This window comes from Chiloscyllium plagiosum, chromosome 21, assembly GCF_004010195.1.
Source record: "Chiloscyllium plagiosum isolate BGI_BamShark_2017 chromosome 21, ASM401019v2, whole genome shotgun sequence".
Lineage (NCBI taxonomy): Eukaryota > Metazoa > Chordata > Chondrichthyes > Orectolobiformes > Hemiscylliidae > Chiloscyllium > Chiloscyllium plagiosum.
Window position 1 is genome coordinate 32,212,218 of NC_057730.1, and position 18,737 is coordinate 32,230,954.

The 18,737-nt window shown below is 41.7% G+C and overlaps 1 protein-coding gene across 3 annotated transcripts in view; it reads right to left on the reverse strand.

The window, feature by feature from the left end:
* Positions 1-1,076: 1,076 nt before the first annotated feature.
* The window catches only part of cog7 (component of oligomeric golgi complex 7), a 53,702-nt gene continuing 36,041 nt past the window's right edge, over positions 1,077-18,737 (reverse strand). For all 3 annotated transcript variants that reach the window (XM_043711682.1, XM_043711681.1, XM_043711680.1), the window contains exons 10-18: positions 14,891-15,045; positions 13,343-13,459; positions 12,188-12,253; positions 10,059-10,245; positions 9,796-9,936; positions 9,421-9,504; positions 8,437-8,551; positions 4,655-4,798; positions 1,077-3,290 (exon numbers count right to left, since the gene is read on the reverse strand). In XM_043711682.1, the coding sequence (XP_043567617.1) occupies positions 3,124-3,290; positions 4,655-4,798; positions 8,437-8,551; positions 9,421-9,504; positions 9,796-9,936; positions 10,059-10,245; positions 12,188-12,253; positions 13,343-13,459; positions 14,891-15,045 (1,176 nt within the window). In that variant the 3' untranslated portion in view covers positions 1,077-3,123. The remainder of the gene's footprint in view (positions 3,291-4,654; positions 4,799-8,436; positions 8,552-9,420; positions 9,505-9,795; positions 9,937-10,058; positions 10,246-12,187; positions 12,254-13,342; positions 13,460-14,890; positions 15,046-18,737) is intronic.

An 18,737-nucleotide genomic window follows, 5' to 3' on the forward strand; every position in this document is an offset into this window, starting at 1 on the left:
GTGCCCTGCCTGCTGCACTCCCCTTGCCCCCTTTCCTTTAGATGTCTTCATTTCAGCTCCAGATCTTCCAAATCCTAATTTAAAGGGGCTCTAGGTATTCTACCTACTTTATATTACAAACTTTCCTCGGGGTGACTAATGGGGGAAGAGTAGGAGCCCACCTTGTCTGGGGTATGGCACAGAGCCCAACACAGCAGACTGTCCAGACTGCCGCCATCTTGAATCTGCTGCACAATTCTAAGTGGGTGAACAGAGAAATGAATAATTGGGGGAAAACCTGTTTATTATTCAGTTACTGAGAGTGAGAATATTTCCTATGTTGCTCAATGAGTAACAGCTTACAGACCAGGCCTGAGTATAACCACATATAAACAGTTAACTATGGACTAACAAAGAATCAACTAACTTCCAGGTCCTGACCTCTCTCCAACAGCATCAGTGGAATATCCATCTATACGTGGATGTTGCTTGAGAATAGGATCAGGCACTGCCACAATTGCACATACTTTTGCCGCAGACTGAACAGAATCAGGCAACAGACCCAAGACTGGAATCTCCACCCCCCCCCCATCCCGTCAAGGATTTATACCAGTAAAGAGACAACACTTTATGATAAGTGGGAAAGAAAATCTGGTGAAGGTTAAAATAAAAAGTACAAAACAGAGAGGTACAGCCTTCGTTTCTTGCAATGATTATCAAACAACAGGTCTTTCTACATTGTCCTATTGTTCTACATTCCCAGAACAGATGTAGGCCTAGAGCTGAAAAGAATGTAAGAACATCGTAAAATGATGGAGCTTTATCTCAGGTGTTATTCTCTAACAGCTGGGAGTAAAGGAAATAAAGCTTGTATAAGGGAGAGGCAAAGAGTGGGAATGAACGTGAGTTAGGGAGAAAAAGCATATGTATGCAAATTTGTTGTTAATGTGAATAAATAAGGGAGACAGTGAGTGAGCAAACAAGGAGCAAGGAAGATGGAATTGAGTGAGAAAGTATGTGTGAGAGTATGCGAGAAAGTGTACGGGTACAAGAGCTACGCATGCACTCAAAGATTACAAGCGAGTAATGACAACTGATAAACAAACTCTCTTATACTTTATGCCAGAAGTTGGAGCAACCACTGAAACCAATGGTCAATTATACTAACAACATTTTTTTCTTGGGTGATCGGAGTACAAGGGAAACCACATACAATCAATATTCTTATTTCAGAAATATTTTAATCAATTAAATACACAGGGCAGCTAGAGATTTTTCAAGAAAGATTTTATAAATCAATTTTTAAAAACTCGGACAGTAGCACAAACATTCTGAAGTAGGAGGGGAGACAGGTACTATACAAGAAACAAAAAAATTTAAAATTAACAATAGAGATGCTGAGACTGAACTGAGACAGGGAAATATCATAAATACCAGGCTTAAGAAAGAAGTGTTAGGGTTAGTTGATTGGAGAAAGAAGATGAACAACAAGATACAAGAATACCCAGAGGCAGTGATGATAGAATCTACAACTCAAACAGATAATGACCCACATTATGGGAGAACTGATTTGCATTTATATAGCACCTGCACTGGTTTCAGCACACTCCCAAGCATTTAAGCCAATTAGTATTTTGAGTGTACCATAATGTAGGAAGTCAATGTACTATGTACTTCAACAAGCATCCACCAGCAGCAATGTGACAATGAACAGATAATATGTTTTTTTGTCAAAGTGCTATTATTTGAGGGACAGATATTAAACAGAGTAATGTGAATTAATTGTCCTGTTCTTCAGTGTTCAAGTAGCTCAATGGGATCTTTTACATATACCAAAGTGAGCAAACATGGTTTAATTTCTTATCCTAAAGGTGGCCATTTCTGACAATGCTGTGTTCCTTCAGTGGGAGTGCCAGCCTAGACCAAAGGAATTCAATCACAGTGCCTTCAGTTCTGAGGCTGAGTTAGGAATGCTCTGATTGAGCCACAATTAACAACTAATCCACTGATGTTAAAGTAATTTGGAATGTCTTTCCATCTTCAGCCCCACCTCTGTCTGAGTAAAGACAATAAATTCACATGAAGAGGAACAGGTCATGATCCCTGTTTGATCATGTCCAATTCTGGGTGACAATAACATCCCACAGATTGCATATGTTTCAATTCAGCAGATCTAAACCATTTGCTTCAATAAAAAAAATACAAACACACATAAAACTCCTTTTCCAGTTCCTAACCATTCATCTCCTCGCAGTGTCATCCAGTGCAGGCATTATTGGTCTCAAAGGACCTACAAAGGCACACATACACATATAACCAGTAGAGGAAGATTCCACACCCTCTCACACCCTCCATGCAGGAGCACACCTGTATGGTTATGTGATGAGTTACATAGAATGTTCAAGTATTAGTCAAAATTCATGATTGATGTTTTTATGGGCTGCAAGTATTTGTGATCCTCTACTGCCTGGTGAAAACAGCTGATTAACTAGCCTAGATGGGAAGGCAGTGGACCGTGACATGAACCTCTAATTTCTTTGTTTATCTCTGCTCTGAGGCAATTCTTAATGGGTAAGGTGACTCAGACTGGGAGGAGGCAGCACTCCTGTTTAAGGCTGCATCTTAACACGATGTTATACTCAACTATCAAAATACCCTTCTCTCCAGAACATACATTCAACATTCAGGTATTTCCTCTCTTGCTGGTTTTCCTGCATCTATTCCAGGATGCTTTAACTCGGTATTTTTAACAGATTATTTTTAATTAAGAGGACTTAAAAGAGAGTATCATCAGACCATCAAATCGGTCCTGATCCCATTCTCCCAGGGCTGGGGAGACAGCTATGGGGTGTGGGGAGGACGACTCTGGAAAAGTGCTCAGTTAATTGCTCACTCCCTATGGCAGGGTTACTGAGTCTCTTGCAGCATTCAAATCACCAACCTGTTTATCTACTGTAAGTATACTCTGGGCCTAAAACCAACAGCAGATCCTCACTTAAACCATTCTAAAAAAAGCCTAAGTTTGAAGTCATTGCTCTTAGCAGGCAGTTGGAACACACTCATCAACTGGTTCAAGAGCCAGTCAGAATTAAGGCAGCCTTCAACCACCAGAAACAGAATTTGTTTTGCAAACAGGACACTTGATCAGTAATGGATAGTCCTCATGGTTGCAATTGCACTGGTCAGTCTCCGGGGGAGACCCTTCGCTGCTTGCCTGAAGTCTTCGGGCTTTACTTTCAGGGTAGTCACAGTCTGCTGCAGAGTGCGGGATGGCTGTAAGCCAAGAGCATCCATGACATTGCTGAGGTAATCTGGGAACAGAAGAAATGCAACATTCCTTTATAAAAACGAACTTCATCACCAATCTCGCCAAAAAAAATTCAATGTTGATCACGCCCTTCACGAGAGAGAATCAGGGCTTAAAACAGAAGAGAAAATTACTTCCTCTTTATTTAGGTAGCATTAGCATTGAGTTTTTAAAGCTTAATGAATTTAAGAAATGGAGAGAATTCAAGCACTCAACAATTCAGGTCTTGGCTAAGAAGTTTTTTTAATATTCACAGGGTATGGGCATCACTGGCAAACATCAGTAGTGACTGCCCATTCCTAGGAGTACAAATGAGTAGCTTACTAGGCTGTTTCAGAGGGCAGTTAAGAGTCAACTACATTGTTACCTGTGTGGAGTCACATATCATCTGAACACTCCTTAAAGGTCATTAGCAAGTCAAACATGTTTTCAGTTCAGTAGTTTCATTATAACTATTACCATTCTCCTAGCAATAGAGTCTACAGCACAGAAAAGGGCCTTTGGCCCATCAAGTCTGTGCTGCTCAAAAACAACCACCTACAGTCAGAAACAACTCTTCTCATCCCATTTTCCTGTACTTGGCCCTTGACTTGTATGACTTGGTATCAAAAGTGTACATTTGAATACTCCTTAAATATTATAAATGTTAAGTATTCTACTTTTACCTCTCTTACAGCCAGACTCCCACCACGCTCTGAGTGGCTCTTGTTTTCCTCAGAGTCCTCTAAACCTACGGCTGCTTACCTTAAACTGTCTCATGTTCATTACTCCCTCCAAGAAGGGGAAAAGTTTCTTCAACTTTACCATCATAATTTTATGCATCTCAATTATGTCACCCCCTCATTCTCCTCTGCTCCATGGAAAAAAAACCCCCAGTCTATCCAATCTTAACTTTTATTCAGAATTATATCTACTAACTAAATTAAAATTTCTCGATGTTGTAGTAGTATTTGAAATCATTTTTCAGGATTATTAGTCCAGGTCACTGGGTACTAGCCCAAAAGAAAATGATTATGTTAGAGCATCCATCAATACTGTTAGGACACAGGGGTGAGAAGGAAGAGGGGAGGGAGAGGAGGGGGGTGGAGGAGGAGGAGGGGGTGGAGGAGGAGGAGGAGAGAGGACGTGGCAGGGAGAGGGAGGAAGAGAGTGTAGGAGTGAAATGAGAAATGTAAATGCAGTGCAAGTTGTCTTTGCAGGGCTTCAGCGAAGAGTGTAATTCATGACATTAATTGAATAGCAGTTCCAAAATGGCCTGTATTGGCATGATGTACCATATGGCTTCCTTCTATACTGTATCATTCTTCTACTGACCATAGGAGTACCAGTGAAACATAAAAGTTTCTTCTTTGTATATTTTCCACTTACCAATATCTGTGGCAAGTTGTTTGGTTGCATGCGGTGTGAGCTCTGGGATCTGGAGAATGGATTCACAGTAAGTATGCATTGTTGCCCTGGCAATGGAGCCCAGCCAATAATCAGCCATGTTGTCCAACTCTGGCAGCTCATCCCCTAGTAGAAATGACAGGCAGGTGAAATTACACAGGTTTCAAATCCCATCTGTAAAGCAATGCAAACTAAATATCCACACACTTTCTGTCACTGTCCTACATTAACCTCAACTTGTCTAAAACTTGTCTAACAACATGCATCCTGTCCTGCATCAAGTATCCACAATCCCACCACCGCATTGGCCTATACTGATCCTCATCCACATCACTGAACTACACTGGTTCCCTGTCTATCTCAATAACTCACACAGGCTCTCTGCCCACCTCGCCAACCCTTCAAGTTTCCCACACAGCTCAATGACCCATACAGGCTTGCCACACATCTCAGTGGTATACATTGTCTCCTTGCACCCCACAAGCAACTGCCCCATCAAATCTTTGTCTTAATCATGCTTAAGCCAGCTCCTTTCTACAATATTCATCAGCATCCATTCAGCTTCCAAGTCTGAGCTGCTGTACATTCCCTTTGCCCATCATCCTCAGCATAACTCTCTGGGACTCACAAAACATTTGACCTTGCTTGCCCTTATTCATGAAAGAAATTCCTCAACTACCTTTCACCCAGCTTTCAAAATTGTTCAGCGTGACTTCTAGTTTTTATTATTTATGTGAAATGTCTTTGAAACCTTCTTGTACATTATAGGTGCTTAATAAAGGCAAGCCCTTGTTCATCTGTTAACTTAGGAAATAGGTACAATTACCTTAAAGTTTGTTGCAGTCAAGGACTTTTGAATGATCAGGATTAAAATCAATCTAAGGTTTGAGTTGGAATGCTGTGGAGTGTTTGTGCATGGGAACTCTAAGTCCAATCCTTTCCACTCTGGCCCAGTCACTTTATGATCAGGTAGCCAGGATATAAGTTGTCTTGGAGTGGAATGAGGACAGGAGGAGGACTTTCACATCATTAAGCAAGTTTTCTGTCCAATGAGACTAGTTTCATTCTGATAACTTTACTCTTTTATTGAGCTGTTAACCTCAAAATTATAGGAACATAGGACTTAGAAGCAGAAATAGGCTATTTAGCCCATTGCGCTTACTTTGCTATCCTATATGATCATGTTGATCTGATGTGGCCTTAATTTCCTATCCTGTCTGCCCCAGGTAATCCTTTCCTTCCTTATCAAAACACTAAATCAGCCTTAAGTAAATTGAATGACCGAGCCTTCACAGCTTTCTAGGGAACAGAATTCCACAGACTAATGACTCTGTGAGAGGAAAACAAAAGTTTCCTCACCTCTGGCTTAAAAGGGAGAAATGTGTAACTTAGTCCGACTCTGCCCAAAAGAAAAGAAACTGCCTCCCATTTTCCACTTTAGTGAAGTTCCCTCAGGATTATTCATGCTTCACTGAGATCACCCATATTTTCCATTTGCAAATCAATTAGTTGGCCCAATTACAGAAACAAACAGGTACCTTCTCACCGACAGACTAAAGAGAAACTTCAGCTCCTCAATGTCTTGTTTTAAGGCTCCATTTTCTCTCATTTAGAGTCATAGAGATGTACAGCACAGAAACATACCCTTCGGTCCAACTTGTCCATGCCGACCAGATATCCCAACCCAATCTAGTCCCACCTGCCAGCACCTTGCCCATATCCCTCCAAACCCTTTCTAATCACATAGACATCCAGATGCCTTTTAAATGTTGCAATTGTACCAGCCTCCACCACTTCCTCTGGCAGTTCATTCCATACACATACCACCCTTTGCATGAAAAACTTGCCCCTTAGGTCTCTTTCGTATCTTTCCCCTCTCACCATAAACCTATGCCTCTTGTTCTGAACTCCCCCACCTCAGGGAAAAGGCTTTGTCTATTTATCCTATCTACGCCCCTCATGATTTTATAAACCTCTAAGTTCACCCCTCAGCCTCCAAAGCTCCAGGGAAAATAGCCCTAGCCAATTCAACCTCTCCCAATAGCTCAAATCCTCCAACCCTGGCAACATCCTTGTAAATCTTTTCTGAACCCTTTCAAGTTATACAACATCTTTCCAATAAGAAGGAGACCAGAACTGCATGCAATATTCCAACAGTGGCATAACCAATGTCCTGTACAGCCGCAACACAACCTCCCAACTCCTGTACTCAATACTCTGACCAATAAAGGAAAGCATACCAAACGCCTTCTTCACTATCCTCTACCTGTGACTTCAAAGTCTCTTTGTTCAGCAACATACCCTAGGACCTCACCATTAAGTGCATAAGTCCTGCTAAGATTTGCTTTCCCAAAATGCAGTACCTCACATTTATCTAATTTAAACTCCATCTGCCACTTCTCAGCTCATCTGATCAAGATCCCGTTGTAATCTGAGGTAACCTACTTCGCTGTCCACTACACCTCCAATTTTGGTGTCATCTGCAAACTTACTAACTATACCCCTTATGCTCACATCCAAATCATTTATATAAATGAAGAAAAGTAGTGGACACAGCACCAATCTTTGTGGCACTCCACTAGTCACAGGCCTCCAGTCTGAAAAACAACCCTCCACCACCACCCTCTGTCTTCTACCTTTGAGCCAGTTCTGTATCCAAATAGCTAGTTCTCCCTGTATTCCATGAGATCTAACCTTGCTAACCAGTCTCCCAACCTTGTCAAACGCCTTACTGAAGTCCATACAGATTGCATCTACCGCCCTGCCCTCATCAATCCTCTTTGTTACTTCTTCAAAAAACTTAATTAAGTTTGTGAGACATGATTTCTCACGCACAAAGCGATGTTGACGATCCCTAATCAGTCCTTGCCTTTCCAAATACATATACATCCTGTCCCTCAGGATTCCCTCCAACAACTTGCCCACCACCGACGTCAGGCTCACTGGTCAATAGTTCCCTGGCTTGTCCTCATCACCTTTCTTAAACAGTGGCACCACGTTAACCAACCTCCAGTCTTCCGGCACCTCACCTGTGACTATCAATGATACAAATATCTCAACAAGAGGCCTATCAATCACTTCTCTAGCTTCCCACAGAGTTCTAGGGTACACCTGATCAGGTCCTGGGGATTTATCCACCTTTACCTGTTTCAAGACAGCCAGCACTTCCTCCTCTGTAATATGGACATTTTTCAAGATGTCACCACCTATTTCCCTACAGTCTATATCTTCCATGTCCTTTTCCACAGTAAATACTGATACAAAATATTTAGTATCTCCACCATCTCCTGCGGCTCCACACAAAGGTCGCTTTGCTGATCTTTAAGGGGCCCAATGCTCTCCCTAGTTAACCTGTTGTCCTTAATGTATTTGTAAAAACCCTTTGGATTCTCCTTAACCCTATTTGCCAAAGCTATCTCATGGCCCGTTTTGGCCTCCTGATTTTTCTCTTAAGTATACTTCTACTGCCTTTATACTCTTCTAAGGATTAACTCGACCTATCCTGTTTATACCTGACATATGCTTCCTTCCTTTTCTTAATGAAGCTCTCAATTTCTTTGGTCATCCAGCATTCCCTACAACTACCAGCCTTTCTTTTCACCCTAATAGGAACATACTTTCTCTAGACTCTCGTTATCTCATTTTTGAAGGCTTGATTTCTTTCTTTGTCTTCTCATACAGGTAAACAACACTGCCTCACTCACCCAACCCCACTCCCTTCCACAACCCACAAGACCTGCTCTGACCCACTCCCCTCAGCTTACCTTGCTCTGGAGGATATGGAAGTTTACCAGAATGCAGTGCCAACTCCAGTGCTGGATCGTCCTGTGCTACAAAGGGCTCCAGGTGCAGAGGCAAGGACATGATGTACTGGCCAATCTGTGAACAACAGTGTGCATCAGCAAGCAGTGATTTGTAAATCCAGCAATGACAAGATAGTGAGTAAAGAGGCTTTTAGAATAATGAGTGTCGTAGAATCCCTACAATGTGAAAAAAGCCATGCAGCCCATTGAGTCTGCGCCAACCACCCCAAAGAGGTATCCCACCCATTCCTAGTCCCTATGGTGGGAAAGGAGGGTGAAGCGGAGAGATAGGAAGGAAAATGGACAGGCAGGACAGTTCAAGAGGGAAGTGCTGAGTCGGAGGGTTGGATCTGAGATGAGGTGGGTGGAGAGAGTTTAGGAAACTAGTGTGCACATCCAAACATCTCATCTACTGTGTCCATTGGTCACTTCAACAGCACCTTGCAACAAAATCTCCATAACGTTTGGTGCATGAGATCACCATTACTTCCAGGTTTCTAAGTGTCACATATCATCCTATGGGGCGGCACGGTGGCACAGTGGTTAGCACTGCTGCCTCACAGCGCCAGAGACCCGGGTTCCTTCGGCGGGTCGGTGTGGACTTGTTGGGCCGAAGGGCCTGTTTCCACATTGTAAGTAATCTAATCTAATCCTGTCTTGGAAGTATGGAAGCTATTCTTTCAATTTAAAAATTCCGGTAATGCGTAAATAATATCATGGTAGGAGTATCTTCTCCACAGGCACTACAATAGTTCATAGAACAGCTTACCACCTTCTCATGACTGTTCAGAAATCGGAAATAAATGCTGGCCTTGTCAACAAAAGCCAAGTGGTGAAGGTATTTTAATGTGATGACTCACTTGGTCAGATTAAGTTCAAAGACTAGAGAAAAAAAAATCTACTAGTTATTAATAAAACTGATTCTCACAAAAACAAGGCACTTACATTGCTGATGTATTCAAGAGGAGCAAGGCTAAATGTTGGGAGATCTTCAGTTAACGTCTCTCCCATGGTTCCTGTGTTCCAAGTCTTTTCAATTGAGGGAGAAGAAAACAGAAAAAAGTGAATATGGTAAGTAACAGAAAATTAGGGGTAAACCAGAATAATTGTGACGCCAACATAAACAGATATGCTCGAGCTACTTCACTTCATTGGCAGTCATTTCCCTACCGCAGCCACGCTCTCCCCTATTACAGTTGTTCCCCCATCCCAATCATAGTTGCTTACTCTCCTCAATTCACATAATTTCTAACCACCTTGCAGTGGAGAGAGGAATAAGTTCCAATGAGCTGAACAACCAAGCCCTCACTCTCACTTTACCTCCATCCGAGGCACCTGGGCAAGCTGCTGCTTGATCCGGAGGAACACAGAGTCAAAAGCGAGCTGATGTGCCTGCTGGTTGAGCCGGGTCAGTGCTGCACGAGCTTCTGACAACAAGTTATTGTTCCCTGTTCCCTTTTCCTACAAGGGAGAAGGAATCAACTTTAGCCCACGTCCACTCGGGCATTTTTTCTGAAAGACTTGACTTTCCCCACCTCCTCCAAATTTTCTCATCTGTTGGGCAGGAAGGAATGGAATCTTACCTTCAGCATATAAAGCATTTCCATCAGACTGGCATATTCACTTGGATTTGCTTTCAGTAAATAATTATATTCTTGCCATGGATTTTTGATGGAAGTTTTCTTGTCAGAGAAGCTTGTTTCTTGTATACCTGTCAGACTGTGTGGACTGTATGACTCAGATAAATACTTCCCTGCAGTGGATAATATCCTGCAAGAGAGATTCAAAAGATTAGGGAAGTGCTAACATCATAGACTAAACGGCAAGACATTTATAAAGTGGAGAATAAAATCTTTATCTGTCTGACCTTGATATAGAGAATGTTTCAGGACTAAATGTGTTAGTGTATAATTCAGGTTAATCTTTGCTGGAATCACTTTCATGTAGTGTGGCAACCAGAATGGCATACAAATACCAGCTATGGCCCAACTAACATTATATACAGCTCTAACATAACCTACCCATCTTGATATTGTCTAGATCTTACTGCAGTTGAACATGGACTGCTTCAGTATCTGAGGAGTCGTGAATGGTACTGAACAAAATGCAATCATTGGTGAAAATCCCCGTTTCTGACTTTATGATGGAGGGAAGGTTGCTGATGAAGCAGCTAAGATGGTTGTGCCTGAGGAACTCCTGCAGAAATGTTCTGTAGCTAAGAAGACTAACTTCCAACAATGTGTGGTGCTGGAAAAGCATAGCAGGTCAGGCAGCATCTGAGGAGCAGGAGAATCAACATTTCAGGCATAAACCCTTCATAAGGCCTATCATCTCCAGCATCTGCAGACCTCACTTTCTCCTAACTTCCAACAACCACAACCCTTGGTCGAATTCGGCCTTGATGTCAAGAGCTGTCACAATAATTGCATCTCTGGAGTTCAGGTCTTATGTCCACATTTGAATCAAGGCTGTAATGAGATCATGAGCTGAGTGGCCCTAGTGGAACCCAAATTGGATGTCACTGCGCAGGTTATTACTGAGCAGGTACTGCTTGATAGAACTATTGATGACACCTTTCCATCACTTTACTGATGGTCAAAAGTATTCTGATGGGTGGTAACTGGCTAGTCTGATTTGTCCTGCTTTTTGTGTACAGGGCATATGTGGACAATTTTCCACACTGTTGGGTAGATAACAGTGTAGTAGCCATGTTAAGAGAGCTTGGCTAGGGGAGTTCTACAGCAAAACTCTTCAGTACTATTGCTGAATGTTGTCAGGGTCCTAACCTTTGCAGTATCCAGTGGCTCCAACCATTCCATATGGAGTGAACCTATGATATTGGGGTCCATTGGAGGAGGCCGAGATAGATCATCCATTCTGCACTTCTGGCTGAAGATTGCTTCAGACTTATCTTTTGCACTGATGTGCTGGACTTTTCCATCTTTGAGGATGAGAATATTTGTGGAGCTTCCTCCAGTAAGTTGTTTAATTGTCCACCACCATTCACGACTGGATGTGGCAGGTTTACAGAATTTAGATCTGATCCTTTGACTGTGGGATCAGTTAGCTCTGTTTATCACTTCCTGCTTATGCAGTTTGGCATGCGATAGTCCAGTTTAGTAGCTTCACCAGATTGCTACCCATTTATAGGTATAGCTGGTGCTGCTCCTGGCATGTTCTCATGCACTCTCCATTGAAGCAGGGTTGATGCCCTGGCTTGAGGGTAATGACTGAATGGGGAATGTGTTAGGCCATGAAGTTGCACATTGTGCTGGTTTATAGTTCTACTGTTGTTGATGGCCCACAGTGCCTCATGAATGCTCAATCTTGAATTACTACTGTTCTACGCTGGAAATGACATTTGTATTTCTATTCCTCAGAATAGAAGGAATAGAAATCCCTGCCTGCTAACCAATTTTCAATCCATGCCATCATATTACCACCAATCCCATGTGCTTTTATATGACACAATAATCTTTTAATGGGACTTTATCAAAAAGCTTTTGAAAATCCAATTGCACCACATCCACTGGTTCTCCCTTATCTATTCTACAAGCCAGCCTAACTGGATGAATATTTCACACACCCATCCAAACTCTCATTCCAAACAGCTAGACTCTCGGGCCTTTTTTTCTACCATTACCATTGCCGTATTTTGTTATCAAACCCTTTTTAGACTCCAGTGGAAGTATGTGTGTTACTTGGAGCTAACCTGTTGGCCAACTGCTGCTCATAGTCTCCACACTGCCGCAATAATTCTCCACAAGTTGCAATAATTCTGAAAATAAAACAGAGCAATTAAAGAATGGAAAAATAAAGTAACAGTTGTTATAACAAACCAAAAACTTTGATTAAGAGAATAAAGGCTAGGCAGACACAAAACTTATAATCAATTTCTTGACCTATCTTATTCTCAGCAACATGGTGTGGCTTCACCATGTTTATATGCTGCTGAAAACTTCATCCATATGTTTCGCTACCTTCACACTAGATTATTCAAATGCATTCCTGATCAGCATCATACATTCTACTCTTGATAAATTTATCATCTAAAACTGTGCAGCTTGTGTAGCATCCAGGCAAAGCAACTCCTTGATTTTAAAACTCTCATCTGTGTTTCCAATTCTGTCAGTGGCCTTTTGCTCTCTACTCTGTAATCTTTTCCACCCATCGCCCTTACAATCTTCCCAGATATCTGAACTTAATTGTGCACTCCAGTACTCATGATTTTAATTTCTCCACCACTGGTGGCTGTGCCTCCAGCTGCCTAGATTCTAAGCTCTGGAATTACCTCCTCTCTCCAATTCTCTAATTTTCTCACCTTCTTTCAAATGCTCCTCAAAGCCTAGCTCTTTGATCAAACCCTCGCGTGACTGCCCAAATCATGCCTTTCGTGATTTGATATTAATAATGCTCTATCAACACAAATTTCAGGACCTTTAACCGCAACAGCTTCTTCCCTCTGATACCAAATGACTCTGATGTGGGATCTGTCAACCTGTCCTCACTGAAACCTCAAGCCAGCTCTCAGACAGCGTTTCATTGCAACTCCCACAAAATGAACAGAATTATTAGAATGGGCAACTACAATATTACAGATTTCAATGACAACTTCTCTAAAAGTTCTGAAGAATCATCTTGGACTTGGAAAGTCAACTATGTTTTTCCCTCTGTCAGACTTTGAGTTCTCCAGTATTTTCTGTTTTTATTTTAGGTTTTTGTATCTGCAATACTTTGCTTTTAATAAAACAATATGTTAGATTGTCAATCTGGGTGGAGAACAGGCTCAAATCAGTACCTATATCTGTGATGGATGTGGGCATATGACAGGAGTATTCAATTCTGAATTCACTCACTACCTCTTTACCTGATAGAAGTTTGGAATGCAGACCAGTCTTCCTGGAACAAGGATCCATTGGAAATTTCCTCTAGCTTGCATTTCTTACGTATGGACTGCAAAGTGCTAGCAAAGTTGGATACGTATCTGGAACAAAGAATTAAAATGTGAGCCAGCTTACCCCATCACAAATATAGTCCATAACCTAATGTGAGTATCTTCCTTCCGTGAAAATTAAACTGTATTATTTTACATTGTAACGTGTGCCAGAATAAACTGTCCTACAAAGCATTGTGACAAATTGTAAATGAACAACATTGACTATGTTCTGTTTGAGTGCGTCAGGTAATGTTATTGCTTAATGTAGATGTTGCCAATCTTTTTGCGTGGGGGAGGAAGGCCACATTTCAAGTTTTTACTTCCTTGGGGAGTGATGAGCAAATTTCAGAAGGATAAATGTTGTCACAATAGTAAGTATGAACTTCAAGAAAAAAATTAAAGAGCAATATATTCAAATTAGTAATTAACAGAAACAATGATTAAAAGTGCCAAGCAGCAAAATTGAATAGTAAAGCTAATGTTTGCTTTTTCCGTTAAGAAGCGGAGCTAGAGACAGAAAAAGAATCAGTCCCAATTCATGATCCCTAGGGAAAGGGATGGTGACTGGGGCCAAACTGAGGGGATAGCTTTATCTAGCACAGACCCTGGGTCACTTCTGGTGGGGCACACTCTAAACTGATCTCAGCAGAATTCACATGAAAGTGGGGGTCAGAAGTGAGTTGACTTTCAGCTTGGGGTTTCCTCCTCTCACAACCTGCTTTCCCTTTCCCAATTACTCTCGAACACCTTTCTCTCCTCTATATACCGCTCCCTCTCTATCACTGTCTGCCTATCTGAAAACAAGATCCACAGGGCTGTGGGCTCCAAACATTTCCACCAGTAAACATTTTGTGTTGAAAACTGGCCAACTTTCTTTTGCTCAGAGAGACTTGAATGTAATTTGGTAAAAGACAATTTATTTTTAAAAACTGAAATGAAAGATAATTAATGGAAGTGACCAGGCCTGACTATCATTCTCCCAATCACAATCATGGCCCAACTTGCCTCTGCCATCTGATTCACATTGCCTTCTCATGGTGTGATTCTCATCTCCTTCCCTTCCTCCCCACACCTCTCTGAAAGCCTCACCTTCCCATATCCGGCTGCTGACTCACTGCCACAGTTCCTGGTCTTTGGCTGCCCTGAAATGCTGACTTCAATTAAACATAAGTAAAACAAAAATTATTTAAAAAGAAGAAATTTTCACTTTACAGCTTTTCTTTCTCCTGGTCTGTGCTCCTTCCCGTGTAATTAGAAATCATGGGAGGCTTATAAAAATTTGTCTACCAATAAACAGGCATCAGGTTATATGAAGTGCTCTGCGTAGGTCATGTGAGATTTCCTGGCCTTAAGTTAGGAAAACCAATTACAATCTTATTTTTCTGCTAATTCTAGAGTGACGGACTGTATAATCACTAATGTGTAGCCACCGGGCAGCACATAGGCACACAACTACTGGATAACAGATAGGGGACTAACTTCGAGAAGAGAGTCTTCAGTGCTTTGAGTAGGCCGCACGCTGCAAGTCCATCAGTCAATTTCACACATCTGTCCACTGCTCCACTGGCCAGGCTGAAGAGTTTATTCACCGACTGATTAAGCTCCTGAACACAATCAATCAGCTCTCCACACTCCTGAAAAGAAGAGCCAAAAAAATTATAAACAAAGTATGACGAATATATAAAACATTTACTGAAGGGCAAATGAACACAAATCCCACAGTTAGGATATTTTAGAAAAATTCATTTGTGGAATGGAACAATATTGGCTAGGCCAACATTTATTACTCATGTCAAAACACACTTGAGAAAGTAGTGGTGAGATACCATCTTGAACCACTGTTGTTCTTGCAGTGTAGGTTCACCTGCAATGCTGTGAGGGAGAGGATTCCAGGATTTTGACCTAGTGACAGTGAACAATCAGTGATATAGTTCCAAGTCAGGAGTGTGTGACTTGGAGGGGAAGTCTTGATGTGATGTTCTCACTTGTCTGCTGCCTCAGTTTTTCTAGGTCATCATTTCACAATCCAGTTCCACTGTAACCTCATTTTTAAAATTGTTAAAAATATTCAAAAAGATTGAAAATTGTTGTGACCCTTCAGTCATTACTGCCTCAGAGCTCACAACCCCATACAGGGAGCTGACTCCTATATTGAAAACCCTGCACTGGGCAGTCGAGGTTGGAGGCTTGAAATGTGTTCAATTAGGCTTGATGAACTGTTGCAGAGCATTTCAATGCAGATGTCACACATTGATGGTATTACACCCTGCTGGTAGGAGTGAATACTGAAGTATATGGATGAGATTTCAATGAAGTGGGTCACATTGTCCACAAGCTTCTCAAATTGTGGCTGCATTTATCCAAGGAGGTGAGGAGTATTCCATTACACTCCTGATTTGTTCACTGTACATGATTCAAAGGTTTTGGGGAATCAAGAGGAGGATTAAGCAGTGATAATATCTTTGAGTGTCACAAGGAAATGAAACAGCTGGAAATAGTTGGGCCTAGGACACAGCCCTGAGGATTTCCTGCAGAGGTGTCCCGGGATGAGAATGATTGGCCTTTAATAACCTGTGTTCTAAGCTTCCTGTGTTCTATGATAAGACTCCAAGCAGCATAATTTCCCTCTGATGCAAATTATCTTCAAATGTACTATGGTTCATTGACGTCACTCTCAAGTCAACTGCTGCCTTTATTCCAGGACAGTCACATTCACTTCAGCTCTTCAGCTGAACTCTTTTGTCCAGGTTGCCTCCAACCTCTCTTGCCCAGAACAGAGTTTCAGTATAGGAAACAAAAAAAACTCAAAAGAAATGCAGATGCTGGAAATCAGAAATAAAAACAGAAATTGTTGGAAAAACTCAGCAGATCTGGCAGCATCTGTGGACAGAAATTAGAGTTAACATTTCAGATCCATTGACCCTTCTTCAAAACTGATAGTAGCTGGGAAAACGTTGGTATTTATACAGAAGGTGAGGAGGAGGGAGGAATACACAAAAGGTGCCGATAGAGCCCAAAGTGAGAGAAAAACAATTGGGGAGACAAAGGAGTGGGTAAAGGTCAACCTGAGAGAATGAACAGCTGCTGTTAGTAGCTGATAACGAGTTGTGTGGTAGAAGCCCATATGATGACAAGGCCTGATGTTTGGAGTTTGGAGTAAGGACGTCGCCTCAAGCCCTAAAATTGTTGAACTCAATATTAATATCCAGAAGGGTGCAGAATTCCAAAGAGGAAAATGAGATGCTGGTCTTCCAGCTTGCACTGAGCTTTGCTGGAGCACTGGAGCAAGCCTGAGACAGAGATGTTGACCAGGGAATACAATGTTGTGTTGAAGTGGTAGGCAACTAGTAACTCAGGGTCTTTTTTTGCAGACAGAACGTAAGTGTTCTGTGAAGAAGTCACTCAGTCTGGGTGACTGGATCTGGGGTTTTCCAGCAATTTCTGTCTTTGCTTTCAATATAGAAATCAGCTGTCCACATGGGATTGAGAGTTCCAAGCAGTCATAAATGAAGGGTCATCGCAATTTTTTAAACCAGGTTGACCCTGACATAATCAAATTGAGCATCAGTTGAGTCGGTGACTGCCAAGTGAGTGCCATGTGATAACTATCAACAACGTCATGATACTATCTGTAATTCAATATGTAAACTACATTCAGAGGTGTTGAGTCAAACATACTGGTAAATTATCTCCTGCTTTCATCTTTCCTTTTGTGTTTCTCCCAAGGTTCAAAAAATTCATCCTGTAAGCTTTCCCTGCAGGTGTCTCAGGTGTGCTGAAATCAAAGCTCACTTCAGTTTCCTAACTTGTTAATCATAGGACTTCAAGACTATTTTTTAAATTTGTTGCTTCCCTTACCTTGATCTATGCTTAAATTTGTTTTTAAGTCTAAATTTGGTCATGATGATTTGAATTCAATTTGCCTTCTCATATGATTATAATCCTTGGCACCTGGATGTTTAGAGGTTGTGCTTAGAGCACTTCCAACGACCCACCAAATGAAATAGGGAGCTGCTGCACTACCAGATTAGCATCTTTCAAGTAAGAAGTTAAAACCAGGCCACATTGATTGTCTCAGATGGATCTAAAAGACATCTTGCACTTCAAAAAAGATGAAGGAGCTATCCTGGTCAATTTTTAGTCACGGGTCAAAGTCACAAGGAACGGACTACCTGGTCATTATAGCATTATTCTTACTGGAGCTTGCTGTGTACATTTTCGATGCTGCATTTTCTAATTGCACCAGCAACTGAGCTTGGCTTTAATTGGCTGTAAAGTGCTTCGAGATATCTGAGGTTAGTGAACGGCACTTTGCAAATTTAAGTCTTCCTTTCATGATATTTCAAGCTCTAATGTGGGTTTGTCCAACCTTCATGCAAAGGAAGCTACATTTTAATTTTCCTCTCATTTAGAGGGGCCGGTGAGCAATTTCAGAAAGATATGGTTTGCTTTACTTTAAACATATATTTCAGAGAAGAAAAATAATTTTGAAACAGTAAATTGATCATGCGATTAATTTTTAAAAAATTACCATTCAAAAAGGAGCAGAGCTAACTAATAACACCTTCCTCTTTCATTTTCAGATAAGCAGAACTAGAGAGAGAGAAAAAAAAGACTAGGCCCAAGTCTCTTTCATCAGGGAATGAGGTGATTATGGGGGTCAAGTTAATGAGTTGAGCTTCACTAAAACTGCTTTTGGTACACCTCGGATTGTCCACATTCCAAGGTGGTGGGCAGGATGGTAAGGGGTGAAGAGGAAAGGATAAGTGGCTGATCCCCAGTAAAAATCCAACCCACTCACATCCTGACCACTAGTCACTCCCCAATTCAACAAGTCCTCATGTTGATCCCTCACTCACCCAGTCCTCATCACTCACCCGTCCTTCCCCGGTAACTCTCACACCCATCCTTCCTCCCACCCCGTCACTCTTATATCTGTCCTCCCACCCCAGTCAACTACTCTCACTCATCTTAACCCCTCCAACAATTACATAACTTCAGACACTAATAACCTATTTCAAGTCCCACTAAACCACTCTCCCAGTGGGAAGGAATGCCACATAATATTGAGGATCAGCGGATGTGAATGTGGATGTGAAAGCAGCACTTTTTCTCATCAACTGGAACACTGTAACCAAGTCGCTAATCAGTGACGCTGCAAGATGAACCAATCAATGTTGTGAAAAGCTGCTCAATGCTAACAGTTATCTAGGGATGAGAATTGGTTTCTGGGAAAGAAAAGTTCACCAACTCCAACCCTGCCAAACCCAACCGCCCATCAGCAGCCCACCTCCCACCCCACCACCCCATGCACATACCAACAGCA